At 36.1% G+C, this 26,042-nt stretch overlaps 1 protein-coding gene across 1 annotated transcript in view; it reads left to right on the forward strand.

The window, feature by feature from the left end:
• The first annotated feature begins 1,242 nt into the window (after positions 1 to 1,242).
• LOC148954450 (GATOR1 complex protein DEPDC5-like) overlaps positions 1,243 to 26,042 on the forward strand; it is a 50,047-nt gene continuing 25,247 nt past the window's right edge. Inside the window, exons 1-2 of the mRNA XM_089087097.1 lie at positions 1,243 to 1,329; positions 22,933 to 23,050. Of these exons, the coding sequence (XP_088943223.1) occupies positions 22,993 to 23,050 (58 nt within the window). The 5' untranslated portion in view covers positions 1,243 to 1,329; positions 22,933 to 22,992. The remainder of the gene's footprint in view (positions 1,330 to 22,932; positions 23,051 to 26,042) is intronic.

The following is a 26,042-nucleotide window of genomic DNA, read 5'->3' on the forward strand; positions in this document are numbered from 1 at the left end:
TAATGCTTCTCCACCATTCTCCAATGGCTTGACTTACTTACTTTGACTTAAGGCTCCTGCCGAGGGTTCGGCGTAGAGAACGATGAGAGTAGGCACCACCACGTTGACCTATTGCTTGCCAAGCTCACTTCTTCCACCTGGATGAGGGCATGGGTGAGTAATTCAGCGGCTTTGCCTTTCCACCTAGTGGGTGGGCGTCCTCTGGGTCGTTTACAAAACTTTATTGTTGGGTAAAAGTCAAATTCAAACCCTGCTGGGGCGTCGCGTGGCATTCGAAGGAGGTGGCCGTACCACCGAAGAGTAAGCTGGGCAAGCGGCGTTGAGAAAGGAGTTTGAGCCGTACGTGATAGGAGAGTCTGGTTGCTAACGAGGTCAGTCCAGTGAAGTCTTTCGATTCTTCGGAGATGTTTCGTCTGAGCGACATCGACGGCGCTGAGGATAGATTTGGCAGCTGGCCACGTCTCCGCTCCATACAGTAGGACGGTGCTGACTGACGCATTGTAGATGCGCATTTTGGTAAAGCGGCTTATGTTTGGCTTTCGCCAGATGCTACTAAGCCTCCCAACAAGTGCTGAAACCTTGGCAATTCGAGATGTAAGCTCTTTTGTGATCAAGCCATCATTCGACAGAATAGATCCCAGGTAAGTGAAGTCTTCAACCACATCTACTCGGTTGCTTCCGATGTTGACTTCCTTTACAGTAGACCGGGACGTGGGGGGCTCAAGGAGCATAACTTTGGTTTTCTGCCAGTTGATCTTCAGTCCAACTTTCGAGGCTTCTTCTGAGAGCACCTGGAGAGCTTCGGTCATCTTATCGACAGTGCTCGCAACTAGCGCTATGTCGTCGGCGAAGTCAGCATCAGAGAGTACCCGGTCTCCGAACTGAAGACCGACTGGAAGGCGAGTCATCGTGCTGGCCATACCATGGTCTATGACGCAGTTGAAAAGCTCGGGAGCGGCGGCACAACCTTGGCGGACGCCAAGGTTGATACGCTGAATTCGGTAATGTACTTTACCGAATTACATTGAGAATCAAGATTCTCCAATGGGGGAAAAGTTTAATATGAAATTTTTGTACAGATGTTCCGTACATCCTTTGGTGATTTTAATAGTTTGCTTTCTTATTTACAGGTCGTCGAGTGAGCCCCCATAGAAGATAAGTACAGATTCGCCTCTATCAGAAGTTGCGGAGATACTCAAATGTTCGTTGTCATTTTTGGAAAAATTTGAAGATTTACTCCCACCTACTACATTTTTAAGCTATGAAGCCATACATTATTTAGTTGATGATCATGGTTTATCTAGAGCCTGTGCTGGGGAAATCTTGCAGGTATTTTAACTATTATCGATCTCACTTTAAAATTTGACTTCAACAATTTTTAGTTCGACTTCAAGACTTGAAAACACTCAAGAATCACTTCTGAAACGAGCTGTGTCTTCGATTGTTATGTTGCATTCGGAACACTAACCTGCCTCTTTAACCAACCATGTCATGGTGACAATTAAAAGGAACATTTCCTGGAACGAACTGTAAGTAAGGAACACCTGATACTAACAGTAACTGAAACTCTAAAAAAAGAATATGGTTAACTGTATATGCATCAACAGAATTTCCTTTCTATTTTGATTCTAAATATGTAAAATTTAGTAAGTTCAAAGTTGTACGCCTAAAGTTGTGACTAGAGAAATTTAACTACTTTTCGAAAAAAAGGGAAAAACACACCCCACAACGCGTAATGACCCTCATAAAAAGTACATTACCGAATTCAGCGTATCAAAGAACCTTATTGCCGTAGATTTCATACATCTATCTAAAAGTTGTGAAATTATATATATATATATATATATATATATATATATATATATATATATATATATATATATATATATATATATATATATATATATATATATATATTTTAAAAAGGATGAAAAGGCCGAGAAAGTCGGACTTGCGGTGAATGTCAATAAGACAAAGAGCATGGCCACATCTGACTCCCCGCTGATACTAAAAGGCATAGATAAAGCAATTGACCAGGTCAAAGAATTTAAGTATCTTGGGAGCTGGATTGAATATGATGGTGAAATAGCTAATGAAATTAAGAGGAGAATTGGACAGGCGACATCGGCTTTTAATAAATTGAAACCAGTTTGGCACAGTAGTAAATACTCTCTGTGCTTAAAACTAAGACTCCTAAATAGCAATGTGATGTCCATCCTCCTCTATGCTAGCGAATACTGGAAATTAAACGTCCAACTGGAGAAACGTGTTCTAGCTTTTGAGAACATGTGCCTTAGAAGGATCCTGAACATATCGTGGCAGGAAAAGGTCACCAACATAGAAGTCCGTCGGCGAACCGGTAAACCATTAGTTACTGACCTCTTGATGCGTAGGAGATGGACGTATCTTGGTCACGTCCTTCGTATGCCAGAGGATCGACTCCCAAGAACAATATATGAGTGGCGTCTCGTGAGGAGGCGGAAAAGAGGTCAACAAAGAGGCACCCTAAGACGGCAGTACGACCGGGATCTGAGAAGCGCAGAGTAGTCTTTTAAACCGCAGTTGGAGGATGTCACTGCTGCAGCTCAGTTCTGAGATGTCTGGAGAGGCTTCGTAGACGCCCTATGAGCCATTCCTGGCTCTGGAAGATCTAAGGTCAGGTCACGGATGTGTGTATATTTGCTTCTTTTTGTGTGTGTGTGTTTTTTCCTGGGGGTAATGGTATTAAACCAGCGGTCCGAGAATATCAGAATCTTATTTGAACGGAAATAAAAAGTTATAGCGCTATTTTTAAGTTTCAAAAGAGATTGCACCGCAGCACTAATATTTCTTGCGCAAATCAACAATTTCGGGCCAAGAAGGGCCAAAATGATTTAAAATTTTGAGATAGCCGATTGTAGCGATAAAAGAATTTATTTTGTGGTAATGGGAAGATTCGCTACTGTGGTGATAGAAATTTCTCCTATAGCGCCGCTTATAGTGCTGGAGATTGTGTCAACTAGGCTAGCGCCGCTCTCAATTAATGAGAGAAAATTGAATATGTAGAAATACAAATGTGGCTTCTTCTTTCTTGAGCTATCTGGAGATCAGATTCCTTTGGGAGCGTTTACATTGGAGACTTGCGAACTAATTACCCACTATCGGACTAGACTCAGACATATAAATGAAACAAACACATACAAAAAGGGACAACAGATTTATTGAACTTACATACTTAGTTGCACAGGAACAAGTCACTTCTATGACAATAACGGTGACCAAAATAATTTCGTACTAATTGTATCAGAGCTGAATAGAGATTAAAATTAAAAAGGCACATTTACCCCACTCCCAAACGCAGTTCTTTCGTCCTGCGCCCTAGGGACTGCCTGCCATTGGCTTACGTGGCCCAAGGACGCGAACCCTCGTCCAATAATCTCTTAAAGATTTTTCAGATGATTCAGGATTTCACACTGTTTTTTGCATTTTAAACTTCCTTGTAAATTTTATGCATTGCATTTTTTTTTGCTACAATTATCTTAGCGAAATTCGAACGACTATCGCCGTTGTCTGACTGAAGCTAGAAATGCAATTTCTCTTTTTGCTGATTAAGGACTTTTCATTTTTGCGACTAGATTTAGCTTAATTATAAGAAATCGGAATTATATTTATAAAGGAACTCTATTTTGGTATTTCAAATACATCGTTTTTTACTTCCGGTAAGTAACACCCTTCCCAAAAATTAATGACGGCCCGTAATTTTTAAAGGCTCGCCTTTGGGCTTTTTTTTTTTTTTAAATGTTCGCCATTTATTAACTATTTTTTTTTTTTTTTTTTTTACATAATTATTTTATATATATGTTATGACTTAATAAGGATTGCTAAAAATTTTATCTATTAATTTTATTATTTTATTATAAATCCCTATATAAAATTAATCTACCGTACTAATATTCTTCATGGTTCAAGTCTAGGTAATATACTAAATATTTTTTTTTTTTTTTAACTCAATTTTTAAAAGGCTTTTTTTTTATTTTTCTGTCTATATTGCATTCTAAATTATATATACGCAAAATTAAATTAATTAAATGATAATAATACACCAAATTATAATTGTGGTAAATAAATGAATGATTTATAACATACAATATTTGGTTCATCCTTTTCACTGATGACATTAAAACACTTTCACTATTTGGATTTTTGAATTGTCAAAGTTATTAGGAAGTAAAACCAGTAGATTCACATCTGTTCATCCCCTTTCGTGTCCTTAGTGTACTAAAACCTTTTGTTGTAAATTACTGTCCTTCATTCCTTTTGTCCTGGCAAAAATTTCGAAGCACTTACGTTATGGTTTCTTCATGGAACCGTTCGAGTCTAGTTGTCTTTACACGGTAAGTTTTCCCCAATAGTCAACTGGGAAATGACCGTTAAATATCATTCTAATAGTCAACTGAGAAAGGATTCTTCCCACTGCAGGTGTTGGTGTTTTTCTTCTCAGCATATCATTTTTTAGGATTTTAGAGGCACATAGAGAATGTATTCTCGCGTAAAATTGTTCATTTGTGCCTTTTGAAACGGGTTGTCGTCCTACTATAGTGACTATCTTAATATATTGTCTTTAAATTCAACTTCGAACCTCTTCAACTATCATTTAACTTCAAATATTGTTAAATATCGTTTATCTTGTACTGCTCGATGGGGTTCTCAGAGTTAAAGTTCAAATTGTCTTTAATTTCTGCTTCAAATATCTTCAAATGTCTTTAAGTGTCATTTAACTTCTAGTATTTTCTATCGTGTGCTTATCGATGGAGTTCTCAGACTTAAGCTTCAACTTGTATTTAATTTTTTCTTAATATATCTTCAATTGTCATTAATTATTTTTAATATTAAAGTATCTTTAGATATCTTCTATCTTGTTCTGATAGAGGGGTTTATAAGAATTAAATTTCAAAGAGTCTATAACTTAATTTTCAAATATCTTCAAATGTCTTTGAGTGTCTTTTAACTTCAAATATTTTTAAATATCGTTAATCTTGTACTGATTGATGTTTTTCTCGGAGTTTATCTGATTATATATTTCTTTAAAGCACTTTATACTGAGTTTCAAATATAGTGTCACCTGATATATAATATGGTTCATGGTCGAAGAGATAATAGTCGGAGGCAACTGTTGTTTTCGCAGACGAAGTTGGGATGAAGTTGCCTGGAGTTATGGTGAGTACTCTTCGTTGGTTGAGATATGATGAAACTAGATGTTACTGGGTCGTATCTGTACTGGGCAGCTTATTCTAATACTCAATGACCAAAGTGTCCATTTACTTTCCTGTAATAAAAATAGCGGGGCAGAATCATATGTTCTTTGAATTAATTAAATATTCAATAATTCACGCATTAATTGGGTTATAAGTTCTTAGCTATGAGACAGAATTAAATAAATACACTGATATTAGTACTCACAATTAAAATTTTAAAAATTTAAAGTAGAGAGGTTTTCAAATTTAATTTGAGAACGGAGACATTGATAAAGGGCTTATATACGTCTCCAATACTTATTAAATAAACTCTATTTACCCTACATTATTAAGTTTGAGGTCTAATTTTAAAACTTATTTCATGCCTGCATTGGTCGCGCAAGTCCGTGCTGTTTAAGAAACGCATGTGCAGCGTCATAACCACACGGTTTTACGCAAACGATACTACAATGGGGGAACAAGACATAACAAGGACTAGTGGAGACCTCTATACCCACTAGTTTTCTGATGTCTTCCCTATTTCTTGGCTTAGACGTTCTCATGGGGTTCCGGGTTTAACGGCTGAAATGCCGAGGTTCTTAGTCTCAGGATTTTTCCGTAATTGCAAGTCAACATTGGTGCCTCGTATTCGCCTTTTGAATAAGGTCATTAGATGCAGGATTCCAAGCTTGCCCGCGTAGATTCCAGTTGATGCTTGGCAAAGAATATAAGCGTAATGAAGAACTGACATCAATATCTTTTTAGAAGGCTATTGTTTAAGCAAATCCTTCAGCACTAAATAAATAAATATTATATTAAAGTCTTATTAGAATCCGTTAAGTGAAAGACACCTTAACATTAAAAGGGAATTCCTTGTGGGTTTTACTTAGTCGCCATTGGACATACACAGGGTTCCAATCCACATATCTTAACTGATTAAATGGTTTTAAAATTTTACGTATTATTATTGAGATATAATTTCACATCCGCCGTGAAATTCTACATATAAACGTACCATAGGTTGTTTGGTTATAGTTACCAATAGTTGGCTATTGGTACATATATTTCTCGAGTAAGAAACACATGAATAAGCAAACTTGCGGCGCATAATTACACTGGTAGGCCTAAAATAATTATAATCTGCACTAAGATAAAATATTTAATATAATTAGACGCTTCTGTACTGATAATTTCTTTTTTTTTTTTTTTGATAATTTCCATCTTGGTTAGGACATGGGTCGATTTTTCATAGAAAATCTGAGGGGACCTGAGTCAGTATAGGTAAGATATAACGTAACTGACTTGCGACAAAATTTAAAAAAAATTAGAGCACAATATATGTAATATTTAAAACAATGAAATTTAAGGACATTTTTGTCACAGAACTATAGAACGGTGATCTCTCTGCTATTGTGTACTTCATAGATATAAACTAATGAAATTAAATTTTTTCGCCAAGGAGCTAAAGACATTAATGACTTTGTTTCTCTTTGGAAGTAATGTTTAACACAGAGCTGTAGGACATCATACATAATTCATATAATATAATGAAATTAAAAAGCTTTTCTCTCTTTTTTTTTTTTTGCCACGGAGCTATAAGAAATTAAAATATGTTTTTAAATTTAAAATCATTATTATCAAAAAAAATAAAAATTATATAGATAAAAGAAGTTTATATTAAAACTTTAATTATTTTATTGACTAGCCCTGATTGGCATAAAAATAATAATTTCTTACACTTGAAGGACTGACAAATATCCCTTCCTACGTTCATTTACACACACAAAAATTACAAAACAATCATGGGCCTTGAGGTCCTCCTCAGGCGTCCCACAAGACGTCGTCCAACGCGAGTTGTCGTTCTCAGTAGACCACTAGCTTCCTACCTTTGGTTATTTTCTGTGATCGTCAACGTTTTGACATTACTCGTATTATTTTATTTTATTTTTTTTTTCATTAATATTGACTTTGTTAACTTCAATTTCAAAATTTTGAATTTATTAGTGTTTTAAATTAATATATTTTTAATTTTTATTTTAATTAATTATGGATATTTACATATGTAATGTTTTTTAACCGTTCTACCTGAGTGTGTCGTTCTTGTTTCCTCTGTTTCTTGTGGTTTTCTCTTTTTCGGGTGTCCTAACAAATTAGGGTCAAGTTTCCTGTATTGTTTTTTATAATTCAAGATCCATATTTATATCGCTTGTCACCAAGTTTCTGCGACTGAGGTTAGCCTAGATTTCCTTATGTATTGAGATTAGCGATGATACGATTTACAATCATAATTTTCTGAACAAGTTTCCGAAGAATCCGGATTAGACGTGTTAGAGGTGTCACTTTTTGAGGTATCACCTGCCATCCCTTTGTATATTTACACTCCTCTGGACGTAGAAGGTTTATTCCCTAAGTCCTCGCCTTGAGTTCTCAACTCGGGGGATTTGAAAGATTCTTGAGAGCTTTGGGAGGAATCAAAAGTTTTTGCGGGGTTCCTCCATTGTTTGAAGGCCATGTCTTCAGGGGGATGGGGCATTCTTTGCACAAAGGTTTCCTTCCATGAAGTCCACCTTTTAGGTTTGACCTTGGACACAGTTATATCATGATGTTGACCTTGCTGGTCATCCTTGGGAGTTTTAATCTCGGGCAATGTACTTTGACTCTTTTTTATGGGGAAATTAATTAAATCCAGAGCTTCTAGCAGTTTTGCTTTAATTAAATCTTTGATAGGAGTTTTCTTTACAGCAATGACGGGGGTTTCAACAGCTCTGTTTAATTCCTCCTGTAAATACAGGGGCCTTTCTATCGGTGTTGTAGGGGAAACCATATCGTCTGGAAATCTTTTGGGGGGACATGGGGTCGAGATTCTATCGGGTAATAATTTGGTTTTTGGAGATATTGTATAATCTAAATCTCCTGCGTTTGCCGATGAATAACTTTTTGGGCTTTTTGGCGTTCTTGTTCTTACTGGTGTTAGGGATTTTTTCTCTGGAATAACTAGATTTTCCATAGCTAAAAATTCTTCAAAGTTTTGTTCATCACTCTCATTTTCAAAATAATCTTGTTTAAAATTGAAAGGTTTTAGCTCTGCCAATCTTGACCTAGGGGGTTCATTTTCCGAATCTGACGAATCAGTAGAGGAGGGCTGTGATACCCATCTCTCTGGAAATTTGGCTCTTTTTATTCGGCTGACATGCGCCTTGTAAGTTCTTCCACTATCGGGGTTTTCCATTTTAAAGGTATATTCATTATCGTACTTTTTGACTATTCTGTACGGTCCAGAATATTTGTTGGAAAGTTTTTTTCCTTGCGTTTTCGCCTCGTTCCTTAGGTAAACGAAGTCTCCTACTTTGAAATCTATATTTCCCTTAACTTTTGGGTGGTATCTTAGTTCTTGGTTTATTTTACATTTTTCCAAATCTTGCCTAACTATTTTATAAGTTTTCCTCATTCTATTTATGAATTCTTGTTTATAATCCTCCGAGTCGTTATAACGCTGCCGAGACTCAATAATCTCATCATATGGGACTCTAAAATCTCGACCAAAAAGTAAATAAAATGGATTGTCTTTGGTTGCTTCGGAATAAGCAGTGTTGATTACGTTAGTTAAGTAAGGTAAGAATTTATCCCAGTCACTCCTATTGTCTTTATTATAAATAATTATAACGTTAGAAAAAATTTTATTCCTGTTTTCTATTTTTCACTTATCTTGTGGGTGGTAAGGCACTGTCACCAATTTATCTATATTAAGGAAAATCCTTAAATCTTTTGTTACTTTTGCAACAAAATTGCTCCCGTTGTCGCTCAAAATTTTATTAGGAATGCCAAATTGTAAAAATATTTTTGCTAATGCCTTACTTGTGGCATAAGCACCTTGATTTTTTAATGCTTTTGCAAAAGTAAATCCGGAAAAATGATCTACAACCGAAAGAATACAAGTATGGCCTCTGCTAGAAACAGGTAAACCTCCACTTGTCCCGTATAGGTCAAATGAGACAATATCGAAGGGGTACTTTGCTACTGGGACCCTTCGCATTGGAGGATTTGGATAAGCTGGGGGGATTTCTCTCAACTTACATGGTTCGTATGTACTTACAAATTCTTTAAGTTTTTTCAGTGGCGATTGTACGTAAAAGTATTGTTTTAGCTTATGTAACGTTTTCATAATTCCTGGATGTCCACCTGTGTCCGAATGAAAATATTCAAATGCAGGCCCTATCAAGTTTTGTGGTAATAGAGGTATTATCGAGGTTTGGTTTCTATTTGTCTCAGCAGTCACAATCCTACACAGTATTTCTTCATCAAGGTCGTAGTAAAAATTATCTATCTCTTTTCTAAGATTTTTGAATTTATCCGGTAACGCCTCATCATTCACAAAATAATTAATTAGTGCTACACACATTTCGTCCTTTTTTTGTTTTCTTTTTATATTTTCCAAAGATAAGGGACAATATTTAATCTTATTTTCTTCTATTTCGTCCTTGACTTTGTTTTTCTTAAATCCGTTTTTGCTTTAAGCATTAATAGTATTAACTTCATTTTCTTCGGTTTCCGGTGGAGTATTTTCTTGATATCTACTAAAAAAGTCGCAAGCTACGTTTTGTTTTCCCTTTAAATGTTCTAATGCATAATCTTTGTCTTGGACTTTCATAGTCCATCTAGATAAAATGCCCATGAGATTTTTAAATGTGCGCAGGTACTGCAAGCTTTTATGGTCTGATCGTAGTATAAATTTTCTACCAATTAAATAATGCCTAAATTTGTCCAGGTGGTAGATAATAGATAGTAATTCTAAGTTTGTGGCGGAATAACTACTTTCGCCTTTTGATAAAGTTTTACTTGAATAGCATATAACTTTTTCTATGTGTTTAGGCGTTCCCTGTAGAGGGTTAGAGTTTTCTACTGGGATTGTTTGAGAAAGGATAGCGCCTATGCCCTTTGAGCTAGCATCAGTGGTAACGATGAATTTTCCGTTTTCGAAATCAGGGAGCGATAAAATTGGTTCAGAAGTGAGCGCCTTTTTGAGTTGGTCTAGGGAAGTTTGAGCTTCCTGAGACCAGGTAACATTATGGGAGTTTCCTTTGGTTAATTCCGTGAGGGGTTTCGCAATTTGGGCATAATTGCGTACGAATTTTCTAAAGTAGCCAGTAAGTCCTAAAATTCCCCTTAATTCTTTCATAGTTCTGGGGGGCTTGAGGTTTTCAACACATCTTATTTTATCAGGGTCTGGGGATATCTCTCCCTGGGTTACTACTACTCCTAAAAATTTAATTTTAGATTGAAATAAATTTACTTTCTCAGGTCGGCATTTTAAATTGCCTTGCCTGAACTTCTCGAACACCTTAGGTAAAGTTGCTAAGTGTTGCTCAGTGTTTTCCCCCACTCATATAATATCATCAACAAAATGAATTATATTCCTTAATCCTATTAACAGGTGCAACAGGGGTCTACATAACGCGCTTGAACTAGTTTTAAGCCCAAATGGCACCCTTAAGTATTTATAAGATCTATATTCGGATGCTCAAAATGCAGTTTTATGGACGTCCTTTTTGGCTATTTTCACTTGGTGGTAGCCTTGGGTAAGGTCCAAAGAAGTAAAAATTTTGTTTCTGCTTGAAATTGAGTCAAGAATTTTGTCTATTCTTGGTAGAGGACATTTATCGCTAACTACTTGTTTGTTGAGAGCCCTATACTCCACCACGAGTCTAAGATCTCCATTCTTTTTTGGTACCAAGATCACTGGTGCACTATACGGACTTATACTTGGGCGTATGATTTCGTTTCTTTCTAATTCATGGATTTTATTTTTTAACCACTCTTTGTGCTTATATGGCACACGATATGGCTGTTTTGCTACGGGATTACCAGTCGTTAAAATTGAATTCTGATAAAATGGAATAAGCCCGAAATCATTTTCAGATGCAGAAAATACAAACTTAAAATTCCATAATAATTAGCATAATTTTTTATTAAGTTCCATATCCGTAATATGATACATTTTAAATTAGTTTAAAAACTGCGATTTAGTTAAGGGATATTCGTTATTTGAAGTTTTGATACAGTTAACTAGGTTTATTTTAGATTTTTACCATTTATTTAAATCATTTTCAGTTAAAACCTGGATTTGGACTAAACACTTCCCCCTTTTAATCGTAATTGTATCATTTTCATGGTTATTGACTACCCAAATAAAAACCTCACCTATGTCATAGGATATAATCTGTTCCTCACATAACCGATTTTCAGGTATTTCAGACGGTGTCGCAGACCATATTTCTGATTTGCTAATTATTGGCTCGATCAGTTGTGATATTTGGATTTTTTGCATCGTTTTGGGAGGGATTTTTGTTTTCCTTATCGCAATTCCGTAATATTTCTCTTTATTTTCATTGTTTATTAGATTCATGGTGGCGCGATTATGTGCCATTGTGGTATCTTGTGTCGTGATGTTGGGTGTTACTATGTTTTTCCACAATTCCACTATATTCTTAATTTAATTTGATATGTACTGTTTCATATCTACTATTTTTATTTCTTCGGCTTCAATACTGTTATTATTTAAATTTACTTCATTTCTGCGATATCTCTCAGGATAATTGAACAAATTTCAAATTATGCCATGTCTTTGCGAGACATGGGGTTCAAAATACTTCGACATTATACCACTAGAAATTTTGTTTACTGTTATGTTATCTTCGTAACCTCTGTTACGATTTTTTAAGGTAGAAATTTCTTCCCCCACCTTAGCTGGGTATACCAGCTTCTCGTTGGCCACGTCTAATAGTATTCTATTAGACCTTAGAAAATTTGCCCCTATAATAGCTTCATATGGGATATTATCACATACAATAAAATTTGTCATGAAGGTTCTGTTGTCTCTTTTTACGTTTAGGCAAATTGACCCTTTTGCATTTAATTTATGGCCTGTAACACTTGTTAAATTGGGATTATTTGGGTTCTTTTGTCGCCTAATGTGCAGAGGTAACGTATTAAATACGCAAGAGTTTATGATATTTACAGTAGCTCCACTGTCAACTAAGGCCGTAACGTAAACGTTTTCTACACAAAAACCATTAAATATAGGTAACTTGTTAATAATATCACTACAAGAAGGCACTAGTATTGTTTTGGACCTATTAAATATCCCTGGCACCCTCCGGGTCCAACCTATGTTTCTGAGGGGCCTGAAGCGTTTCCCTGAGAATTTATTTCATTTGTCGGTGCCTGTAATAGATATCTTTATCTACAACTCTTATTTCTTGGGGACGGGATGTGTCTTTTCTTGCATATGCTGATGATATTATCCTATTGAGCCGTTCTAAAGCTAGTCTAATTAAGAATTTTAATTCCCTTTCTAATCTGCTTAATGTTCGTGGCCTTTCTATTAGTATTAACAAATGTCAATATTTTCCCGTTAATGTTAATGACCGAGCTGAATTCATTTGCGATAGAAATATATCATTTCCGGTTTCTGATGCTGTTGTTTATCTTGGGTTACCTTATTCTGCTTCAGCTCGTGATTCTAAGTCGATGCTAATTTTACATATTCAAGAAAAAATTAGAAAGGCGTTTGGTTCCATAATACGGCTACGTGGTGTGTATCGTCGTGAAATTATAGGTTCTCTTTTTAATGCAGTTGCCCTCCCGCATGTTCTTTATCCTTCCCGTCTTCTTCGAGATTTTAAAATTTGTGATTTTTCAGCAATTCGCGTTTGTTATTTTAAATATTGTAAGTTTTTACTTGGTTTTCCACTTTCCTTTAGTAATACTGAATTAGTTTCAAAATTTAAAGTTAAAGAGCCGTTGGAAATAGCCAAGGTAAAAATAAATAATTTTTACCATAAATCTGAAAATATACTTTATGTTCATAATCTTTTTCCTTTTTTTCTATAGTTTAAAAAGTGCATGATTTCAGTATTATTATTTGTTGCATTTGATTAAGTTATCTTTTGGGCAACTTGTAAATTGTTGCTATGTTTGATGGTGTGTTATTTGGATTTTTGATGATTTATTTAATTATCTTTTATACTCCTCGTTTTTGAGGGAAATAAATAAATAAATATTCAGACGTATTAGGTTCCGTAGGCATATTTAAATGATTTACGTCTGCCTGTCTTTGCCATGTATTATTATGGCAACGTGGATGTCTCGTGTCAGTGCCGTTTGCTGGCGCTGACTGCCAGTGCCGTTGGCTTGTAGAGTTTTCGTGTTTCCTTAGCAATTCGTCAATATTTTCATAGTGCAGTCTCGCCTTATATTGTCCTTGGAGAGGCTTTGTGTTTTCAGACCGGTAATCCATGTGAAGGTTGGGGACCGGGTTGTACAAATTAGGTTGGTGCGCAGTATAAAGTACTGATTGGCGCAATCCCCCTGGCTATAGTCTATTGCACGACCGGTGCTAAAATTTGTTCTTCTGAACAAATGGTTACCGTAATTTTGCGTATTACCGACAGCATTTCTTGGTATGGGATTGGTGACGTAGTGGCACTCTCTTGCTATGTAGCCAACACGATTGCAGTTATAACACCTTATTATTGTAGGGTTAAAGGGTTGAAAACGTCCTGTTTTCTGCCTAGCGGGTTCTGGTGTTTTTTTTCTTTGTGTTACTGGGGAGTTATCCCTTGGAAAGAAATTGGGGGATGCTTGATCGCCCTTGAAGATTATGTTCGTGGTTCAGTTGCCTAAGTTATTTATTTTTTCATTAGTATGATTAGCACCCATTTTATCAGCTTCAATTAGTCGTTCTGCCTCTTGGACTGCAAGATCCAACGTCTGAATATTTTTGGATATTACTACTCTATATAGTTTTGGGGGTAACCCTTGAAAAAAGGTATTTAGTATGACTTTTTCATACAGTTGCCCCGAGCCACTTCCGTATTTTGCTTCTACAGAAATGCGTATATTATCCAGATATTCCCTTATATTTTGTGAAAACTCAAAGTTCACTACTCCATGTTTTAATTTATTTATTGAACTGGTTTCTATAAATATCTCTTTGAATGCTTTTAACAAGTCATCAACCGTATTTATTGGCAAGTTGGCGTTATTTCCTATGGTATGTTCGACCTGTTTTAGAAAGGTTAAGGCCTGGCCTCTTAATCGTAGAAGCATCATGTCTTTTAATGCTCCAACGTCTGTTTTTGTTAATTGTACAAACTGGGTCAATTGGATATTAAATTCGTCAATATCTGATTGACCATTGTATTCCGGGATAGATTTTGCAATCTCTATATTTTTGGCGACTAACTTTTGCACTATTAATAACTCACTGATTTCTTCCATCTTTTTTTTGCGTTTATATCAACTTAAAATTTTACTTAACCTATTTTGGGGGACTCTATTATCTCCTATGAGATATTCTAAAGGGTTTCCCTGTAGTAGCTTAGCGGCAATAGTCCTAATCACTTTATTTATATGTCTGTATCTCTCCAACAATTAAATTTAAGTTACAAAGTTTCTATAGCCCAACCAGTTCGCAGTTTTCCTCCAATTTCCGACACGCGCCATTTGTACCGATAAAAGAATTTATTTTTGTGGTAATGGGAGATTCGCTACTGTGGTGATAGAAATTTCTCCTATAGCGCCGCTTATAGCGCTGGAGACTGTGTCAACTAGGCTAGCGCCGCCCTCAATTAATGAGAGAAAATTGAATATGTAGACATACAAATGTGGCTTCTTCTTTCTTGAGCTATCTGGAGATCAGATTCCTTTGGGAGCGTTTACCTTGGAGACCTGCGAACTAATTACCCACTATCGGACTAGACGCAGACATACAAATGAAACAAACACATATAAAAAGGGACAACAGATTTATTGAACTTACATGCTTAGTTGCACAGGAACAAGTCACTTCTATGACAATAACGGTGACCAAAATAATTTCGTACTAATCGTTTCAGAGCTGGATAGAGATTAAAATTAAAAAGGCACATTTACCCCACTCCCAAACGCAGTTCTTTCGTCCTGTGCCCTAGGGACTGCCTGCCATTGGCTCACGTGCCCCAAGGACGCGAATCCTCGTCCAATAATCTCTTAAATATTTTTCAGATGATTTAGGCGTTCACACGGTTCTTTGCCTTTTAAACTTCCTTGGAAATTTTATGCATTGCATTTTTTTTGCTACAATTATCTTAGCGAAGTTCGAACGACTAGCGCAGTTGTCTGACTGAAGCTAGAAATGCAATTTCTCTTTTTGCTGATTAAGGACTTTTCATTTTTTGCGACTAGATTTAGCTTAATTATAAGAAATCAGAATTATCTTTAGAAAGGAACTTTATTTTGGTATTTCAAATACGTCGTGTTTTACTCCCGGTACACGATCAACTTGGAATTATCGGAAAACTCCATTACGAACTCCCCACTTTCAGAGGCCATAATACCACGCGGGGTGCACTAGTTCCTTCAGATGTATCCAGTCTGTAAAATAAACATTTGATAGAAAACTATTTCAAACTTTTATTTAACTGACTTGATGCATTTGAGACTTCGTAAAATTAAACGCAGTTGTATATAGTTGTGGATTGCCTTTTATGGAGGAGTGTCATTGGATATTTACTTGTGTGGGGGAGGGGGAACCTGATACTTCAAAAGGCATTTTTCTAACTTTCAGCGAACCTTCAGATAAATATAGAAGGAGAGACGGGGCGGCAAGAATTTAATCTCTTATCTTTGTTCGTTCTGAGGAACATTTTGGTTTACTCCTGCAATATGAGAGCCAAGGCTGATAACTCCCCTCTTAATGCAGAAATATTTTAACCAGAGGCAACGCTATTGCGTTGTCTTTAGTAAAAGCCTATTAGGCTTCAATGTTTTTTGTTGTTGTTTTTTTTTTCCAGAGGCGCTTCATATGGAAGAGGTTACTGTATAAACTTTAGAGGGGACTCATTTGATTGAAAAGTTCTAGTACCCTTTTCAAGAGTCAAAAGTAGTTTGAGGGCATATGCACCACATCCCCCCTCCCCCGCCCTGTTTTCCTAAAATTCACCTGGGCAAAATTTTGAGATAGCAATTTTGTTGGAAATAGTCCAAAGATCAAATAACTAGGTCTCCGGGTTTTAAAAAAAAAAATCACAGCCCCCAGGACAAGGGCCGTAAGTTATGCAAGTTGCCCATTGTTAACGTGTAAGGTTTTTATGGAAAGGGTCGTCGTATAAACTTTTGAGGAGGCTCATTCGATTTGAAATCGATAGTTCTAGTTCAATTTTAAAGAGTAAAAATTGACCGGAGGGCAACCGCCCACACCATTTTTTCCCCAAATGCATCCGATCAAAATTTTGAAATAGTCATTTTGTTCGAAATAGTCCAAAGGTCAAACAAGTAGGCCTCTAAGGTTCACATTCTTGGCCCCAGCCTCCGTTGCAAGGGCTGTAAGCTATGCAAGTTGCCCATTGTTAACATATAAGGTTTTTTATTAAGAAAAGAGGGCATTTTTGATCCTGGATGTCCAAAAAAGCTTAGATTATTTAGGTGAAACTTCAAGGAAATGTTGAGAGGGATGCCAAACACAATCATAACACACTTTGTCCTTGCTAGTTGTGAAAAGGGAATTAAAACAATATCTAAGAAACGGCTGATAGTACTAGGTTGAAACTCTCAAAATATGTTGATATTGAAGAGAGATAGCAGAGCCACCAGCCCCCCTCCTTTCCCTTTTTATGTGTCCCTTCTCCTCAACAATGGTCAAAATTGTGCAATTGTTATTTTGTTAAAACTAGTCAAAAGGTCTAATTGCTATACTTCCAGGGATGATATGCCCCCCACAACTTCGGGGCATTTGTGGTAAATTATGAAATTTTTTTATTGTTTACATGCAAAGTGTATTAAGTTGAAACTTTGTAGATTTTTTAGATATATCTGAAGCTAAACCAAACGACACTATGTGCATCCAGTTTATCAAAAAGGTGGATCTGCAATGTCTTAAGAACGGCTGTGGGTATTAAGTGGAAACTTTCAGGATATGTTTTCTGGGGGAAAGTTTTAAACTGTTCCAAGAGCTACCAGCCCCCTCTAATGTCCTCTTTAGCTGCCCTCTCTCTAAAAACATTCGATCAGAATTTTGAAACAGCGTTCTTGTTCAAAAAAGTCTAAAGGTCAAAAAACTATGCCCATGAGGATAAAATAACACTCTGTAGCTTTGGAGAGGAAAACCAAACACAATCAAAACGTATTATGTGTATGCTGATTGTCCAAAGGTCGTACCAGCAATGTCTAAGGAACGGCTGGGGGTATTAATTTGAAACTTACTGAGTATGTTAAGGGGGATGTTGAAAAGTGATTGTATGTCTACAGGCCCCTTTGCCCTTGTTGTGTCCAGGCCAAACTTTAGGGAATGTTGAGGGGCATGTTTAACTAAGTTAAAAGATAATACGTAAATCTAGTTTTTCAAAAAGGTGTATCTGCAATATTTCAAGAAATGCCGATGGTATTAAGTTTAAACTTTCAGGCCATGTTAATGGATAAGTTTTAAAATGATCGTAAGGTAACCAGCCCCCCTTTCATGCCCTTTTTAGGTGTAGTCTCTCTAAAGACATTTGATCAAAATTTTGGAATAGCCAGCTAGTTAAAATAGTCGAAAAGTCAAGTAAATATGTTCCAGGGATGACAAAACCCCCACAGCTCCTGGGGCAAGTGTTGTACGTTATATAAGTTGCCCATTGTGTAAAAGGGGAAAGGGGCATGTTTGATACTGAGTCTCCAAGAAGGCTAAGGGTACTAAGGTACAAAACTTTATAAAATGTTGAGGGGGGTGATAAACAAAATCAAAACACACTATATGCAGGAAGGCTGTCAAAAGACTACAATAGTAATATCTAAGGAATGGCTAAGGAATAAGCTTAAACTTAAAATCATGTTGTGAGGGAAGTTTAAAAAGGAACAGAGGGCAACCAGCCCCCCTCTTCCTTCCCTTTAGACGCCGCCCTTTGCACTGATATAAATCTTAAAAAGCTTTTTTATTCAAAATCGTCGCAAGCTCTAATAGCTATGCCTCCGTGGATGCCATGCCCCCACAGTTCCCGCGGCAAGAATTTTAAATTATCCAATTTTTCCATTTTTAACATCCAGAATTTATCATTAGGAAAGGGGGGAATGTTTGATCCTGGGTGTGTCCGAAAGGGTTAAGGATATTGAGGTGAAATATCAGAGAATGTTGAGGGGTATGTTAAACTAAATTAAAAGACACTATCTGCATCCAAGTTATCAAAAATTCGTATCTCAAATATCTTAGGAACGGGTAAGGTTATTTACTTAAAACTTTCAGGGCCACTATTACTGCAATTACTATTACTGTGGCTGCAAATGCAACTGATTGCAACTGCGATAGTGACTACTTCTGACTGCGACAGCTAGTGACTGTGACTGCTTGCATCTGGTACTACATTTACTTGTAGCTATTTTCGCGGAATGCTGATGGTTTAAAGAACGCATCAGCAATATCTCAAGAATGGTTGAGAGCATTATGTTGAAACTTTCAGGGCATGTTGAACAGTGCTTGAACCTTCAGTGATTGCTGAGGGAGATATCAAACTAAATCAAAAGACACTACATGCACCCAGGTTATTAAAAGGGTATATCTGTAATATCTTAGGAGCAGCTAAGGATAAGAATATTCAATCAAGCGATATTATTTGCATTCCAGCAGTCAGAAGGATGTATTTGAAGAATACCAGGAACGGTTAATGGCATTTAGTTGAATTTTTTAGGGGATTTTGAAGAGGGTGTTGAATTAAATCAAAAGCCACCAATTAGAACTACTAAATTATAGTCGAATGTTTTAATTCTTACGCCAAGTACATGAAAAACGGGAGAAAAATAAAGCTTTGGCAATCAAAAACAATAAAAATTGATTGCAAAAACTATCCGAAAAAGAAGTTTTTCAAAGAAAAGTAAAGTGCCATATTAAACTTAAGACCAGCAGAAATAAGTTCATATAATAATTCAAACTCGAAACGACCGGAATTTACTATTAAAAAATAAATGAAACCCAAGACGAATAGAAATTAAAATAATCCATCATAGAAAACATAGAGATATAAGGTTCTATTAGATATGAATAAATATATTATTAAAACAAGTAAAAATGAAATTGTATGTTCAAGTCAAACCTAAAACGACAAACAGAAATTTGGCTACTGCTCTTTTCCCTCTCCCCTGACCGTAATAGTCCAAAGCTTGTTGCGTCATTTGCGCTTTACTGAAAGAGGATGTCTTGGCCATACTCTCACTCTTATATTAATAATTCAGAAGTGTGAGTCATCAAACTCCTTTAGTTTTTAGTTTTATAAATTAGGAGGAAGCGTTTGGTTCAGCTGATAGAAGAGCTTTTGTGAAATTTCCATCATCGTATACCAGACAAATACATTCAAGTGATTAGTGCTATGTACGAGAATAACACTGCTGCAACTAAGGTAGGAAATGAGGTTAGTAACTTGTTTCTTATTAAATCAGGAGTTAATTAGAGTCGTGGTCCATCCCCGTTTATGTGGATCGTTTTGATGGACTTTAACCCAAGGAGCACAGCAAAGGAAATGGGAGAACATGGAATCAAATCAGGAAGTAAAACTCTACTAGAATTAGATTATGTTGATGATTTAGGCATCCTAGATGAAAATGATGGCAAAATGAATGAACTTTTGAGGTTTTGCAAGTTCAGGGTTCAAGAATAGATTTGAAAATTAATTTCAAGAAGATTAATTCGCTAAACTAGGAATAACGGCGGGCGAAGAAATGATGTTGTGTAGCGAGAACATCGATCAAATGGACAGGTTCATTTATTTAGCTAGTATTATTAGTAAAACCGTGGGTGCAGTGAAGATGTAAAAAGTAGAATAGCCAAGGCACAGGGTGTTTTTTCACATTTGAAAAAAGTATGGAAGAATAGGAAGATCAGTCTGCGAACCAAGATTAGAATATTTGAAGCTACAGTAATGACAGTGGTCAAGTGACAGAAGAGGAGTTGCTAGATGTTTTCCAGAAAAATTGCCTATGGATCGTTTTAAGTACACGACTGACTGACCGTATCTGAAATAGAAAGCTGTACAAAAAATATGGCTCAATCCCACTTTCTAAGGCTATAATTAGAGAAAGGATGAGATGGCTAGGACACTCTATGCGGATGAAGGATGTCAGATTGCCAAATATTGTCCTTGTCGGTCAACCATCCAAGGCCATACGAAAAGCGGGTCGTCCCCAAATGGGGAGGAGGATGTTGCAAGGAAATGTTTAAGGGAAATGGGAACTTCTTGGGAGGTGTAAAGAGGGATGCTTTTAAAAGATTGGATAGAGGAGGAGTATGTGTAGCTGTGTTGAATTCAGGCGGCTTGGTGCTGCAGTGAGTTGTTAGTAGTTGTAGTAGTAGTAGTTGTATTGGTATTGTCTTTTCTATTTTCTTAGAATATTTTTTTTTTTCGTAAGTTTGGTGTAATTCATTGTTCAAAATACTGTTTCAGAACGTATTTTTTTCTTTTTCTGTTTTTTAGTCGTAAGATGGATTTGATTCATGCTCAAAACACTTTTCAGAATTTAAATTCTAGAAAAACAGCACTAGAAAACAGAAAAAACAGTACTTGAAAAACAGACAAGCATTACAAAATCAGGGAAAGAAAAAATTCAGATTTAAACTTACCATATTAAATTATTCCAGTTTCAATAGTTAAGCACGCATATAAATTTTTCATCATAATGTGAATTAAACGCTTTTTTTAATAATACCAACAGATTTACCAAGTTTTGAGGTTCTTCTTTTGAAGAACCTTCTTTTGAACATTGTAAAATTTGTTTCAAACAGTTCGTGGTAACGAACTGTAAGTAAGGAGCGACCCGGCTCAATGGTAACCGAAACTGTAGAAAACGGAAATTTGATACCAATAGATACATCAAAAGGATCAGATTTTAATGTTGATCTCAAATATACATGCCTAACTCTCATCAAGTTTAGTCATACCGATCAAAATTTACGTGCAAGAGAAAATTTGCACGATTTTCGAAAAAAGGGGAAAACTCAACTTAAAAGTTATAGAATACTAATGAAAATCATACCATCAGATTCAGCGTATCAGAGACCCTACTGCAGATGTTTCAAGCTTCTATCTGCAAAAGTGAGGAGTTGTTCATTTTATTGCCAGAAGAAAGATCACGGATGTGTGTTTATTTGTTTGTTTGTTTTTTTGTTTTTTGTTGTTTTTTTTTCCAAGGGGTGATCGTATAGACCCAGTGGTTCTATAATATCGTGGGAGGGCTCATTAGAACGGACATTAAAATTCCTAGTGCTCTTTTTAATTCACCAAAAAAATGGAGGGCAACTAGGCCCCCTCCAACGCTCATTTTTCCCCACAGTCACCCGATCAAAATTTTGAGATAGCCATTTTGTCCAGTATGGTCGAAAATATGATAACTATGTCTTTGAGGATGACTTAATCCCCCGAAGTCCTCGGGGGGAGGGCTGAAAGTTATGAACTTTACCCAATGTTAACATATAGTATTGGTTATTGGGAAGTATACAGACGTTTTCAGGGGGATTTTTTTCTGGTAGTGGGGGGGGAGTGGGTCGGGGGTTATGTGGGAGGATCTTTCCATGAAGGAAGTTCTCATGGGGGAAGAGCAATGCTATGAAGGGGGCGCCGGATTTCCCAGCATTATTAAAAAAAAGATCATAAATTATATATAAAAAAAAAAACAAGTTTTTCAAATGAAAGTAAGGAGCAACATCAAAACTTAAAACAACAGGAAACATTACGTGTATGATTGGGTTCACTCCCTAGTCAATACCTCGCTCTTTAAGCGAAAGATTATTTAGTACTTTTATAATAGCTATTTATTCTAATTAACGGCCGTTGTGATTAAGGGGTCATTTTTTAAAGAATTGGAACAAAATTCGAACTTTAGCTTAAAGAGCAAGGTATTGACTGGGGGGCGAACCCTCTAATATACTTATTAAAAATATATGAATATAGAAGTTCGTTACTTAAGTTAATTCGTAACTTACGTATATTTATTACTAATAAAAACGTCCGTAAATAAAATTAAACAGGTTTCGAGAAAGCCATTTAACCAAATAAAAGTAAAATTAATATTCAAATTTTGTTTTAATTATTCATGTACGGTGAGTCAAAACCAAAACCTGCATTAATACAAAAACGTTCAAAATTAAATATAAAAAAAACAAGTTTTTTTAACTGAAAGTAAGGAACGACGTTAAAACTTAAAACGAACAGAAATTATTCCGTATATGAAAGGGGCTGTCCCCTCCTCAACGCCTCGCTCTTTACGCTAAATTTTGACTTTCTCACAAATCTATTTTTTTTAAACAATGGAAAACTTTAGCGTAAAGAGCGAGGCGTTGAGGAGGGGACAGCCCCTTTCATATACGGAATAATTTCTGTTCGTTTTAAGTTTTAACGTCGTCCCTTACTTTCAGTTAAAAAAACTTGGCTTTTTTTTTATTTAATATGAATAAAAGATCTATATTATGTATTGCTGGCTTAAATCTCTAGTGTTCCATTTGGCTATCTAGTGCTGTTGAAGTCTTTTGTTGAAAAGTTTTATTTTCTTTCTATTTTTGATTGTTTTTCACTTGCTAGTGAAGAAACTTGAATTGGAATGGCCACTTCAACACATGATTAGTATTTTAAATCAATACATATTGGTATATTTGAAGGATTCATTCCGGATCTTTTAGCGTAAATTTCTTTCTTCCTTGTTGTAAAATAAATGTCAATAATTTTAGAAACTTTTGAGCGAAGGATATATTATCCATGCTTCTGGCTCAAAAACTTTGCTGCATTTTATGCCTGGATTTCATTTATACTGCTTCAGTAAAATTGGTAGTCCGGCTCGTGGCAAAGGTAAGCAAACTTGATCTCGTTTGCTCTCTCTTTCTTTTAATCTCTGACTCTCTCTCTCTCTCTCTCTCTCTCTCTCTCTCTCTCTCTCTCTCTCTCTCTCTCTCTCTCTCTCTCTCTCTCTCTCTCTCTCTCTCTCTCTCTCTCTCTCTCTCTCTCTCTCTCTCTCTCTCTCTCTCTCTCTCTCTCTCTCTCTCTCTCTCTCTCTCTCTCCCCCTCTCTCACAGAAATGGAAACTGGTTTTAGTTGTAGTAGTAGTAGTATTGGTCCGATATGATCACCCCTGGGGAAAAAAAAGGTTTCCTGATGCACCGAATCTGTGATTTTTATGGAAATTCCTACACTTTTAGGGGATGTTTGCCCCTTCTCCTTTTTCGAAAATTGGGCAAAGTTTGTCTGGATCGTAGTCTTTGATGGGTAAAATTGAACTTAACGAATTTTATTTATTTTGAATTAGAATAATAAGCCTTTAATAATAATAATTCCTTTTATGTATATCTATGTCACTACTGGCAACTCACCACAGCACCAAGCCACCTGAGACCAACACGTCTACGCATGTTCCTCCTACATCCAATCTATTCAAAGCCTCCCTCTTTAAATCCTCCCAGGAATTTCTCATTTCCCTTTAATCTTTCTTACGACATCCTCTCACTTTAACCGCAGACGACCTGTTTTTCTGTTTAGCCCTAGACGGTTGGCCAAAAAGGAGAATCTTAGGCAATCTGTCATCCTTCACCCGTAGAACGTGCCTTAGCCATCTCAACCTTTCTCTCATTGTAGCTCTAGAAAGCGGGATTGAACCACACTTTTCGTACAACCTATTGTTTGGAACACGGTGAGTCAGCCAGATACCCAGAACAATCCGTAGGCAATTTCTCTGGAAAACATTTAGCAAATCTTCCTCCGTTTTTCGGAGCGCCCATGCTTCATAACCATATTTGACGACTTTCATCACTGTAGCTTCCTATATTCTAATCTCGGTTCGCTGTTTTATCTTCCTATTCTTCCGATTTAGAACTGTGAAAAAACATCCTGAACCTTGGCTATTCTACTTTAACATCTTCACTCCTCCCGCCAATGCTACCACAATGCTACCAAGGTAATCTAAGCTGTCCGCTTGATCGACCTTCGTTACCCAACGTCACCTTTTTGTCTTCACTTATTCCTATTCTTAGTGACTTAGTTTAATACGAAATTTAATACGAAACTAGCTACTAACATCATTTCCTACCTTAACCGCAGCAATGTTATTCTTGTACACAGCACTAACCACTTTAATACATTTGTCTGGTATACAAGGATAAGATCGTTGCTAAAGGTTAGCTGAATTAACCGCTTGCTTATAATCTATAAAACTGAGGACTAAAGGTGTTTGATGATTCAGGCACTTCTCAATTATTAACCTAAGAGTGAAAATTTGATCTACATATTGTCTACCCTTCCTAAAACCACACTGCTCTTCTTTTAAAACTTTTTCCACAGTATCTATAAGTCTAAAAAGTATCACCATACTAAGTAATTTGCTACCTAGAGAAAAAATACCTCTATAATTACCACACTCATTCTTATCATCTTTCTTACACAGGAGTTTAATTAGGATTCTTCCTAAAATCGCTAAGTACTTCCACTCTTTCAAAAATCATATTCATAATCTTCAGAAACTTATTTCTAATCTCATAGCCACTATATTTAAGAAACTCATTGACCTCCCTATCGACACCTGGGGCCTTATTATTTCTTTATTTTATTTTTTTAGTGCTGTCACTAAGTCTTCCTCACAAAATAAATCTTCCTTCACATCCACGGTTTCACAAACTTTTTCATTTTCCAATATATCTTTCTCTGTAACTCTATCCTACTATTATACCGTCTAGCTGCATCTTTCAGATCCTCTGCAATTTTATCCATGGTGTCGACTTCACACCTCCTTAGTTGAAATTTTAATGGTTTTCCACTTTCATTACACTCCTTATTTTCCTATGATTTATCACTCAGATAATTCATGTACAAGCCCCTTCTCCTATCTATTACACATAGCACATTTTCACTAATATTCCTGGCTGCGTTCCTAACTTTCTTTCCTAAGACACCATCAACAACTTCAAAAATTGTTTTCCTAAAATTATTCCATCCATCTCCTATATGGTCAAATTTTAAACTCTCAAGTTTAACATTCAACTGTTCTTAGAAAGTTTCTCTCAAATTTTCATCCTAGAGTCTAAGAACGTCATAGCTTTCTGGAAGGTAGTTACTCTTCCTAAATTTCAGCTTTAAATTAACCCTGGACACTACTAGATGGAGATTTTTTTTAACATCAATAACGGCACTCCTATATACTTTAGTATCTTGCATTGATCGTGCCATAACGTAATCAATAAGATTAGCTCTCTTACCATCATGTGAATACCATGTTAGCTTATGGGCCATTTTATGGCCTAATACTGTATTAATTATAACTAGATTTAGACTAATATCAGATTTAGACTAATAAGAAATGACCTTTTAATTCCATAAATACTGCACAAATTAGAATTATGATTTTCCATACCCATCTGGCCTCGTTTAGAGTGGAAAACGGGTGCTAATTGACGGAATTTTCCAATCCTAATGTTAGTTTCGGTCTCCCTGGACTTTAATTTATAGGAGACGACCTTTCAATTCAGGAATTATTGTTGAAATTTAAATTTGAGATCCCCCCCTCCCCGATTTTGAATATACTATTAAACAGATTTTTCTGAATATTTCGGTGCCAAAAAATTTCTGTTGCTCAAATGCTGAGGCTTGGCCTTTTTTCTGTAGTTTTACTTGACTATATTGGTTAAGACTAGATTGGTATGTGTCCAAAATTGTAGCAGTCAGTAACCGTTGCTTTTTTTCCTTTTCCAGAGTTTACCTAGGTTAGAATGCTACTTGCCCTTGTTACGACTGGCTTAGGAATTTGTAGTACAAAATTACTACATTTTTACCAAAGATCCTGTCTATTTATTCCCTT

Source organism: Artemia sp. Qi Xiang Cuo, chromosome 3, assembly GCF_049724085.1.
Source record: "Artemia sp. Qi Xiang Cuo chromosome 3, ASM4972408v1, whole genome shotgun sequence".
NCBI classification, from domain to species: domain Eukaryota; kingdom Metazoa; phylum Arthropoda; class Branchiopoda; order Anostraca; family Artemiidae; genus Artemia; species Artemia sp. Qi Xiang Cuo.